The 12,008-nt window shown below is 37.9% G+C and overlaps 1 protein-coding gene across 1 annotated transcript in view; it reads right to left on the bottom strand.

The window, feature by feature from the left end:
• CDC14A (cell division cycle 14A) overlaps positions 1-12,008 on the bottom strand; it is a 43,189-nt gene that overhangs the window by 14,856 nt on the left and 16,325 nt on the right. Inside the window, 5 exon segments of the mRNA XM_062003528.1 lie at positions 254-341; positions 2,147-2,209; positions 3,327-3,393; positions 7,704-7,783; positions 10,597-10,689. Of these exon segments, the coding sequence (XP_061859512.1) occupies positions 254-341; positions 2,147-2,209; positions 3,327-3,393; positions 7,704-7,783; positions 10,597-10,689 (391 nt within the window).

Here is a 12,008-nt window from a genome sequence, read left to right as displayed (position 1 = left end):
GAAAAGCAAGGGACCTGAGTTTCTCTGACACTTTGTCGCTGACTGTTAGGGGAAGTGGAATTATTCAGGCAAAGAATAATTGTAAAACCTTTCAATTAAGGTCTAAGATCATACATAAAATGTTCACTGTATTATTATTTACTAATATTAAAATTACTCTATAAGCCCCTATTACGTTCTGCTCGTTTGCTGGGACTGTTTAACATGCTGGAAAACACAAGGTCATAGAATAGCATTAAAAGATACACCATACCATTTTCAAGTTTACTTTTTGGGTGTGGTCCACTAAATGCCAAAAACTTTCCTGGAACAATCCAATTGAAGTCACCATTTTCCACTCGCTACAAACGTTTCACAAGAGAAAGAGAAAAGCATTTTTTTATCTGTATGTACAAGGCTAAAAACATTATTCAAGAGTTTTTACTACTGTGTATTACTATCTTGCTGCACTAAACCAAAGCAGTTCCAATGTAATTAGATAGGTTACCCATATGGGTCAAACTAACCAACCATAAGCTACTTCTCAGAATATCTCTTGAACAAAATGAAACAAGAAATTTTGCTCAAGTTTTCCAATAAAAGCAGAAAAATCCTACATCTGAAATATTTCTCTCTTAAAGGGGTTCAGTGTTTTAAGACACCTGGTTATAACACAAACACCATCAGTGCTGTATGTTTTAATCAAACAACACCTACAAATACTTCTGTGTAAGGCAGTGGATTAAAACCACAATTCACAGAAAACAAATTAGAAACCAATTAGCCTTCAAAGACAATTATCCTTTCCTGTAGAAACTGAAATGTACGTGCTAGCATAAGCTCTGACAAGCAAAGTATAAATCAAATGGAAAGACTAAATTAGAAAAAATCCTTCAAACCTGTGACATTTTGCATTTCTTGCTCAGTTTTAAATGAAAACTTCAAAAGGGGTCTGCAAATTCTGTCAGTGGCAAAACGGGCAATAACTAACTGAAGTGCAGATTGCCTTTTTTCCTTTAATTGAAAAGTGCTCATCTTTCATTTGGCAATGCACTTACTCTCAGCGTGACTTTTCAGGACAGGGTACTCAGTTCAACTGCATTATTAAGCTGGTGTTTTGAGCTCTCAGCTCATCAAAACATCCTAATGAGTGAAAGGTGCTGATAATGGACATTACTGTAATCAATTCACCAACTGTTTGCTTAGCTAAGCCCATTAGGCTTGCTCCAAATGCCCTCATACAGCAAAAACTCCTGTAAGTTAACAAGGTTACATAAGAGCTAGTGAACTGCCAAGTTCAGGACCCCGTGCCCTCCCAGATTTGCATCACAGGACTGCAGTCTCAACATTGTAGCTCTACCTCTTTAAAGAAGTATTCCCGATCAATAAGTATGTTTATGTTTTTATTGCCGGTTTTATTTGTGAATTAAGAGCTCTTCAGTCACCTGGGCTTTTGTGAGTAATTTCAATGTTAACCCATCTGAACTACAGATATGTATACTCAGCACTACGTGTAAACATTATGGAAAAAAGAGAGAAGTTGAGTATTTTGCATCTAGTCCAACAAAAGGGGAATTAGCTGCCTTGACAGATGAAAGAACTACAACTATGAAACAGAATTCCCTTTATGCTGCTCCCATTAAGTCTTATGCAACTTTTCTCCACAGAAGTACACACTTGAGGAGATAACATGGCAAAAACCTGGACCGTTTCAAGTTTCAGAATATAGCACAGGACACATCTAAATGTACAAAGCTGACCACGATGCATAAAGGAATAGAAGACGTACCAGAAACTGGACAAAACATTAAAGGTGATTCCAAGTTCTTGCTGCTTAATCTCAGACAGCAGGCAGCATACTTCAAACATTCACAGATGCAGACTTTTCACTAACTAATGTTAAACGTTGAACAAGGTGATGGGACAGCTTTAGTCAATTGTTTTAATACTTTCCTTCAGGTAGATTAACCCTTACTCCACACAGAGTACCCCAGGAATTCCCAACCATCATTTGCTTTTAGGACAAAGACTTTCCTTTTGCACATAGAGTAAGACAAATAAGCAGCAATTTCCTACTCTACATTTTAGTTACCGTTCATTTAATTTCAGTAAACCATCTATGTTGCAGTATATACATTGTATATACATGTACATTAAATGTACAAACCTCATAGTGTTCATATTCATCCACATCAAATGTCTTAAAGTCAAAAAATCCATGCTGCAAGGCCTAAAAGGCAACAAGGTGTCAGTTTATACTGAAATATGATACATAATCTCATTTTACAGTACTGGATTTGAGAATCTCAACTAAATTACTAAAGGTTTCTGCCTTTGTCTTACTGGAGCCTCTCTGGTAAGACATGACATTTTCCACAGACTAACAACACAGACAACAAAAAGCCAACAATGTCACTAAAGCATGTCAGGCTCGATATTTCCCCTTCAAAGACATTCCGATGGGACATAAGGTGGTTGCATATCTCTTAAATCATAAAATCCACACGTTCAGAAACCTAAGATACCAAGAGGTTTGTCTGAACAGCCAATTTTGAAAGATATATTTTGTTTCAGCATGGTTGGCTGCCTGCACTCCAGAACCTGCAGGCTCCCTGCATTACATGCATATGATATATGTGCACATGAACGAGACATTTACTCAGGCAGACTAAGATTTCACTTTACATTAGGAAATACAGTTTCTGCTCAAAGTGTTTTTACCTCTGTAGGTGAACTAGACAATCAATTTTATGGGAACAAAAGAGACAAAAAAAAGATTTTTAAAGTCTTTTTGAAGTGTTTGTTTCAGATAAATTACTGTGACTCCACTGACTGCTTCACAGAGCTTCGGGATCTGTACAATGCCACACAAATTAGAGTCTTGCTGTTAACTGACAGCTCCTTTCCCACCCCCACAGAACTAAAAATATTAAGCTTGATCTCTCTTTTTCCAATGTTTAAGAAACACTTGTTTTGCCTTACTTTTAAGAATTACACATAGTCTATAAATCATCTGTGCAGAACTGTTCATATAGCCTGCTCCCTTCATCAAGATCATTGGAAAACGGTGAACAAAGTTTACTCTTTGCTTATAGTGTGAATTGCACATTCCAATTCATATGGTGAAGTTTAGGAAGCTGTCAAAGGCCAGGCCAGGCAGGTAAAAGTAATCTCCTATTACCACTACTGAAGCACAGTCCCCAGTAGCTCAGGCTTCATGACAGCACACTACTCATTCATATACATTTTGCTTTGAAACCAGATTTTCTTATGTGTTTTAACAGTACGTTGCTTCAAGTTTTAAAAGTCAACTTAAAACTGTTTTGCCAAAGGCAAAGTGTTATTACCTTATTTATTCCCTGTAAACAGTCCAAGATGGTGAGATTGTACGTGCAGTTCCCAAAGGAAGCATCCCTAGAAATTTAATACAAGTTAATTTAATATACATAGAATTATTTTAAGAACTCAGTGCAAATGCAGTTAGATACTGCAAATTATTTAAAGTGCATATTTTACATCAGCTAACTACATGCCCTTTACCAAATTATTTATTCTATGCTGGAACAGGAAGCTTTGCATCCTCTCTCAGTCGTGTAAGGATAGTACCCGATAAAGCAGAACCTGCTTTAACCATTACACAAGCCTTGAGTTACACTAATGGGGAACAGCTGCTTTGGATTTCACCTATAGGCTCTTATTTTTATGATTACAGATGTGATTAAAAATTATCCAGATATAATTAAAATTATTTAACCTGTGTTCTGCCATTATGAAAATAATTTCTCTTTAAAAGATGACAGAATACCCCAAAGCAAAACACTTGCAAGTGGTAAGAGACATGAAACCAACCACCACCACCAAAAAGTACCAGCAACAAACACATTGTGGAAAACAGAAAAGTACTTTTCAAAGTGTGCTTCACACCAGTTTGCATATTATCAAAATTCTCCCTGGGCAGGTCATTTCCTAATCACTCATTAAAGAAAAATCATGTATCATAGAATCATAGAATGGTAGGTTTGGAAGGGACCTTTAGAGATCATCTAGTCCAACCCTCCTGCAGAAGCAGGTTCACCTAGATCAGGTCGCATCAAGTATCCTATCTGCAATTTATCAGAATAGCAAAATTTTAGGCTTTAGCCAGATACAACTTCAATCTATAATTGATTCAAAATGTTTATCTTTCACTGAAAACTTTCCCGTTTTCCTAAAAACAGTTTATTCACTGTAAGTAGCATGGAAATTGTTATATTGATATGCTCCATCAGCCCCAAATCCTTTAAGAGCAGAATATTGTCATCCATTCTTTGAGAGCAGGACAAGTATAGCGGCTTCGAGCATAGAAAATGTAGTTAAGAAAATAAAAAGCTACAGTTTTGGTAGTGTCATATCACAGACAGGCTACTCTAGGAAAGCTTTCAAGTTATTAGATTACTAAAAAACAGTTAGCCACAATGTTTTAGAATGTGAACTTCAAAGTGTGAATAAACCTTCAATATCCAAATCCAACAAAGTTTTTCAAGATGAAAAGCCACACAGCAGTTGCATCACAGTAGATGAGCAGAACATACCAAAGCTGTAAAATAGAAACTTCACAAACGATAGTTTTTTGACAGGGGAAAGTTGGATAACAGATCATTTCAGCACAAAAGTATTATAGCAAACAAAAGATCTGAGAAGAAAAAAATCGTAGGGCCCCACTGGGCACAGGTACATAGCAGTAATGGATATAACTGTATGGATAGAACTACTTCTTCAACTGGTATCTGATACTGCAGTGCATAGAAACAATACTGGGGAAAAAGAGACACAATCACCGATCCATTAATAAAAGCGTTATGAGAGTGAGAGAGAGGAGGGAGAGGAGAGGAAGAGGGAGGGAGGACACGGAACTTGCCACAAGATGTCAAGTGAAATGTGAATAATTCCATGAGATACAGATGCAGTGTGAATCTGAGCCGGCATTACAGGGCTGCAAATCCCCCATCAGACTTCACAGTTACTGCAGCTGACCTCAATACTGCCTAACGCTTTCCCTTTCACCAAACCTCTAAACACTGTCAATAACAAAACAGTTGGTTTCCCCAGCACTTGCCAATAAAGAAATAAAACACAAAAGCTACAAACTAAAATCTAGCTCTGAAATCCATGTTGTACCTAAAGACTGAACACAGTAATGCTAAAATAGGTTTTTTTCTTTATATTAAAGAGAAATACTATATTTCTCTTTCTAGTGAAGAGGAGATTGAGATTTAGGTACAGAGTAGATTGAGGTAAAAGTCTAAAACTTCAGTTTCATAATAGGAAACTGGTACTTATGGTGATTTAAAATGGTGTTATCACTGTTTCTGAGAAACGGCTACGGTATAAGACCTTCAGGAGAACAAAGCATCACCATGTGGCAGCCAATCAGCCAAGAACCAAACGTCCCGATAACAGCAGTGCCTTATCCTCCTGCTTTAATTTTTCTATTAGTAAAACAAAACAAATGTCCATGTTTCTTGTAAGAGAGGTATTCTGATTTCCTTCTTCCTCTGAACAATATTTGCTGAAGCTGTCTTTAGATGAAATACCAGCTGAAGATCTAAGCCGATTAAGGCTTTTTGAGGTCACTGAGCTAGATGAAAGTAGATCAGTTTCCCAGTGACCACTTAATGTAAACATACCTCAGTACTTCATAAAGAATCTGACAATACTGCAGCTCCTACCTATTGTCTGGTTTTTTTTCCAAATAGAACACACTTCAGATATGAAATTAAGTCTAGTTGTGCCACTTAACTGGTCATTGCTCAGCGATGAACTCTCACACCTGAAACTATTCAGAGATGACCTACACTATGGGGGTTATGTAACAGGCAAGTTCCAGGCTCCAAGAATAAATTTGTGTCAATAAGCACTCAATACCAATGATTAATATCTCAAATTACTTCCTTCCTAGACCTTAGGAGGGAAGAGGTAGAACATCTGAGTTATGTTTTCACTGTACATAAGTCATTTTAGTCCTTTTCAAAACACTAAAGATGTGGAAGAAGTGCAAACTTTTTCATGGCACCAGTTTGTTTCTTTACACTAAAGCTTGATGCCAAGCAGATGTGCTACCAAAGGCAGTGCTCCTGCTGCCAGCAGGTTCATTTGCTTGAGTCTCTGTATGATGCTGTATTTTGCACCAGATATGTCTCAAATGCCTTAGAAAGTAAAAATAACCTCAAGGGCCTTGAAAAAACAGAGAAGGAGGAATATGTTATTTCTGCCTCATTTCCAGCTAATCTAAACTGTCCCACTACAGGCCTTCATCAGATCTACTTGCCCTTCTCTCAGCCCCAGTAATTCTTAAGCTCCTTATGTATCTATTCTGGCCTCTTCTGATGAATTCAGCTCCCAAATACCCCTTCCCTATCAGGCATTTCTTATCCAGTCTCCTATCTCATCAGAATCCTTCTGTCGAGTGAGTTGAGCCACTGAGAATTTCATACAAAAGGGAAAATCGGGTTTTTTAGACTCCACTAAAACACTAGGTAGTAATCCCCAAAAGGAAGGGAAATACTGCAGGGAAATAGTCACTTGTGGCTTCCTCAGAATGATGAGGAGACATGAGAATGTATTGGCACAGTTTCTGTGCCCAGAATAACAGAGTTTGCTTCAAAGAACTTGTTGTAGCTTTTAAACACTGACATGTTTAAAAGAACTTGTTTAATGTATTGCACCAAGTGTCTTTCATAATGAGCTGAAGGTGATATGGGTATCAGTAGCTCAGTAAACATCATGTGCTTTGGAGGGCTATTGATGACCAAGTCAATGCATAAGCTCTCTGCCAATAAAAGCTATCACTGATCTCATACCTTTTTAAAAAAGTGTGTTTGATGGTCCAAGATTTCATAGTCAATCTGGTCTTTACATACAAATCTACCATCCCAACAGTTTATACTGTATCTGGCTCCTAGAGAAGCTATGAGACAATGTGATCTTCCTTTGCTGAGTGACTGTGGAATCAGATGGATTTCATATGGACAAGGTAGGTCTATACTTACAAATGCACCAGCTGACATGGAATACTACTTGTAAAAACCTGACTCACCTTGGGAAAAACGATATTGATGACCTTGTAGTTGCCTTTCATTGCCAGTGTTTGCATAAGAATAGTGTATTTTCACTCATAAAGGACTTTTCATGGTCTGCCTCTTTGTTAGGTAGGTATGAAAGCTAAAACTCCTCAGATTCAAGTCTCAACACAATAAAGACAGATTGATAGAAACTATCTATGACTCATCAAAAACCGAAAGCTAAAGCAATTTAGTAACTTGAACATCAGTACTTGTTCTGTAACATGGAGAAGACATAACAGCATGAACTCCCTTTCATTCACATAAGTCAAATTGCTCTTGGTACCAGGTAATGTAAAAGATTGCATGGCTTCTGCATAGCAAAACATGATGCACCATGGAGAAAACTTTCAATTGCTAAATCACAGACACACAAAGAATTATTTTCAACCACTGACATTTTGCAAGACTGGGAGTCTTGCTTAAAACTTAAATCTAAATGGCTTTATTATTCCAACACGATGAAATCCCACCAGAAATAAGAAATAGTTTTTCTGGAGAAAGTAATTTTGATAAACTGTCTGTATCAGATTTGAAATCCTTTCCTGGGAAGGTCATCTGAAAAACTGATATTTAGCAAATTGCAAACCACGAAAGTTAGGCCCAGTTCTCATGTTCACATACCTAAATGGTAGATATGGTGGATTAGATCCAGATAGAAGCGTCCTGTAAACTTCTTCTGGTGTTTTCTTCAAGTATATCACCTAAAAGGGATGGAGGGAGAGAGAACACAAAATCATCTCTGAGCCCAAAAAGTCATGAAGCACACACAACCTTCTCCCAGCCCACTAAACTTCTTAGAATACTATACTCTCCTGAAGGCAAATGACTGAACATGCTGCAGTAGTTCATTATTCCACAGTCATTTGCTGTGAGAAAATCAGCAGCTTTTCTCCCTTAATGGCCTTACAGGAGTCTAATAAAATCTACCAAAATACACACTTAAAGTAATTGTAAGAAATACGACCAGCCCATCTGCTATGTACAAGAAAAAAGAAGAGTTCACTGGATCTCTTTTCACAGCTTGTTACAGTATGAAAGCATGATGTTTCACCAGGACTGCTCAGAAGTGATTTCATTCCACTGGTCGAGTTGTGATCTTTGAAGAATTGCAAGAGATTACTACTTGTCTTCAAAGGCTGGAATTAAAGCTCTAGGTTTACTAGGTGTCATACATGTATGTTCTTACTTCCCCCTGCCCCATTTCTCAGGAAATAGAAGAGCACTCACTGGTATAGACTAGTATTCCTCCTGCTCTTCTCTCCCCCAGAACTGAAACCTTACTAGACACCAAAGCAGGGATTCCTTGATTTCCAACCAGAAAAGAAACATAACAAATACCTTAAGAATATGGAAAGAAGGATCCAGCCCTAGTTTATGTTATTAGACAGGAGAAGATGAACTCTCCCTCACAGTTTCTCCAAGGATTGGTTCTTTGATGAGAAATGGGGAGTTCACGTAACCACTTCAGCATAATTCCATTAAATCAACTCCCTCCCAATCCTCTTTCCCCCAGAAACTACCAGTGGCAAACTGGGTCCAAGCAGGCTCCTGTAGTTTTGGTATGCTTGAGAGTACTTGCAACACTAGTCTAAAACGATTTTTAAGGATATTTTAAAAACAAATTAACTACTGTGGAAGTCTACATAAAACATTGTAACAACTAAAATAAATCTCCAAACAGATGGAGGGAAAAGCAAAGCAAGACTAGCTTCAAAATGTTCTCTGTGGTGCCTGGTAAGACTCTGCAAAACCCAGTAGCTCCCTGTTTCTGACATCACTGAACCACCTGGGCTGTAGCCTTGGCCATTTAGGAGGAAGCCTGACTCCTCTGTAACATCCCAGAAGTCTGCATGTTCTTCTCTTCTTGGAACACTTTAAATGTTCTTTTCCTCTCAATCTGAACTTTATGACAGAGGTGCTCTTTGCAGAATTCTTAAGAGCAAGGACAATAATTTAGCAACTGGACATTAGTTGGCCAAACTGAAATTCAGAAAGCACGTCTTCCTGAGATGCAGCTCACAAACAGGCAAAGCTACTGCAAAGACAGTTCTAGAATTTAACTCTCACTTAAACTTATGACTCTCTTGTTAAAATATTTTAGTAGCTATAGGGTACTATGGTACAACCTGTCTTAGAAGCTGTTTAATGGAACAATCTAAGTTGCCTAATCACCACTGGAAACTCACTCCTAGAACCTGATCCACTGTTTTCCACGTTTCATTTTACACTTAATATTTTAACACCAGCACAAATAAAACAAGCCTTCTCAATTAACTTTGACACGTTGGTAGAGTTCATAGCTATAGGGCTTTCTGGCCTCAAAATGCTCATATAATCAAAGAAAAGACATGAAATCTAGAGCATCTTAAATCAAAGAGTACATATATTTCTGGCATAATTTGGCTATTCAAATTGGGATTAATCAAATTGCCAATTATGCACAGTTGACTTACTGAAGAATATGATTAGATTCCTTCAGGCTAGGAAATACCCTATCACATAACCCAGGACTGTTCAGCTGCTGCATCTGGCTGCACACAGCATTTACAGGTAAAACACTCAAAAAATGTAAGTAGTACTTCCTGAGTGGGAAACAAGTATGCCTGTATTACAGAAGCTAGGCTTTTGTAAAAGATGTTCTTCAGTTACAAGAATTTGCAATCTAAATTCTTTCAATGTTATCACCTGCATTTACTGAGCTTTGCTTTCAGTGTGATCTCAGGCCTGAAAGTAATCCAACACATTTCACCCAGCACAAAGCCTGACTCAGCAGAGACTTTCAGGACTCAGCTGACCCTATGGATCCCAGCTCAGTACCAGTAGCTTGTCAGTTTCAATACTTACACATTATAGCAAAGACTGAGTTGTCTACAAGTGTGCTCCAAATCTGTACGGTAGAGCAGGAAGGCAAACGTGGAGTTTGAGCTACACTGCTATGAAGACACGGGAGTGTCAGTTTGGAAGTATCAAAATTGACACTGATATCGCAATCCATCAAACTTGTGTGACTGAGACAGCCCTGTGTATTGCATATTTTCTGTAATATTATATACAAAGCTGAAAGAGCCCACCCAGAATACTGGAAAAATTGAGGTATGAAAATTAACTGAGAAAAGAAATCCATCCAATAATCACAATGCCTCTGGTCTAGCAACTTTAAGAAAGGCTGTGAGGAAAAGCTTTCTCCTCCCCAGTAGGAAACTCACTACTGCCGTAAGCAGCATTTGACCCAAAGACAGGCACATTTAGAGGTAAGCTTGTGGCTTGCATTCTTGACACTCAAGAAAATGATATCCTATGGGAAACACACATGGGATCCTGTGCAGGGAAGTAAGGGAAGTACCAAAAGAAAAGGCTTTCCTAAAACTAATCCAACAGAATTCTCATAGACAGCTTAGGGAAGAATTAAATGACAATCTACCGACTTCCTTAAAGAACAATCCCTTGAGATGCTATTTTACACACAGCAGATGCCTTTGAAGGAAGAAGTATCCATGTGACAAGTAATACTTACAGCATATGCACCTATTAAAAATGCCGCATTTGCTCGCTTCCGCTGGTCAAAGCTCGTATAGTACACTATTTTCTTTCTTGATAGGCTGAAGTACTGTTAAAAAACCACAAAGACAGCATCTTTACTGAGAAGAATATACTGGAGAAATACTTTAAAAGGTCACTTTTCCAAAACTGACAAGTGAGTCAGGAAAAAAAACTAATGGAGAAAAAAATGACTGATACCTGAACAATCTTCTTGTATGATAGATAAGTACAGAGAAACAGACAGGGGATCAGAGCAGAGCTCTTAATTTGCTCTGATATATATAGAATATTTGCCAAAATATTCCATAAATTGCAGTTGAACCAAAATGTTCAATATGAAACACTGGGTGGGTTTTTTTTCCCCCAAGTTTAACTATTTGAACAATAGCTTATCACCATTGATTAAAGGCATTGAAACCTTCAGACTGAAACACCCTCCTATATGTTAAACCCCTTTAGCACATAATTCTGTGGAGAAGAGAAAAGCTGAAGCAATCAATCCTAACAGGCATTTTTCAAGTTAAACACCACTCTTCCATCTATAGTATCTAAAACTGAAGTGACTGACATCTTCAGAAAGCTTCAACAACAGGAACTTAAAAAAATGAATGATTGCAGAAGTGAAAAGGCTGAAAAAGGCCATGCAGGGCCCAAACCAGTAACACTTGCGATTCTTCTTTCTTTAGGAAGAAAAGAAGCCTCTGTCAGAATCCTGTGGACAAAACTCCCATTGAAAACACGCCCAACAAGCAGCAGAAAAGAACAATAAGGACAAACTGCAGCAAAGCTATTTAAAGCCAGACAGATATGAAATTGCCACTTAAAAATGGCAAGTTCGACAGATTATTGCATTTTTTTTTTAGCTTCATGAATTTCTACTTTCATTGCATTCTGCACCACCACCACTCATGTTTTTCCTGACAGATTTCTACAGCACTACTACAGTCTTGAGGAAGTCATCAGCAGACATACTGGATCCTGCTTCTCAATATTTGAAGCGCATTTCTAGCTTTACAAGTAGCACATTTTGTAAACTGCCTTTCTACCAGTGCTGCTGTTGCCCAATTCTGGGCTTTTAAATCCAATTTGACAATTTTAATGTACTTTCCTTTCGTGCCTTTGGCACCAATGACACTCAAGAGTGGGAAATAACTGCTGCAGAACTGTGGGTTGTTGTTTAAAGAATGCCAACGGCATTTCACTTCCAGAAACCTGTAAACATCCATGCTTGTCTTTAACCTTCTTGCAAGTTTTAGGGCAGCATTAATCACAGAATAAAATGCTGAAAGACCCAAATAGCTGATAAACTTGGGAGAAAACAGAAGTACATATCACAAGCAACATCTTACTCCCATCTCCCACTGAAATAGCATCTTTAATGGCAGT

Source organism: Colius striatus, chromosome 10 (assembly GCF_028858725.1).
Source record: "Colius striatus isolate bColStr4 chromosome 10, bColStr4.1.hap1, whole genome shotgun sequence".
NCBI lineage: Eukaryota > Metazoa > Chordata > Aves > Coliiformes > Coliidae > Colius > Colius striatus.
This window is presented reverse-complemented; position numbering and strand designations above follow the sequence as displayed.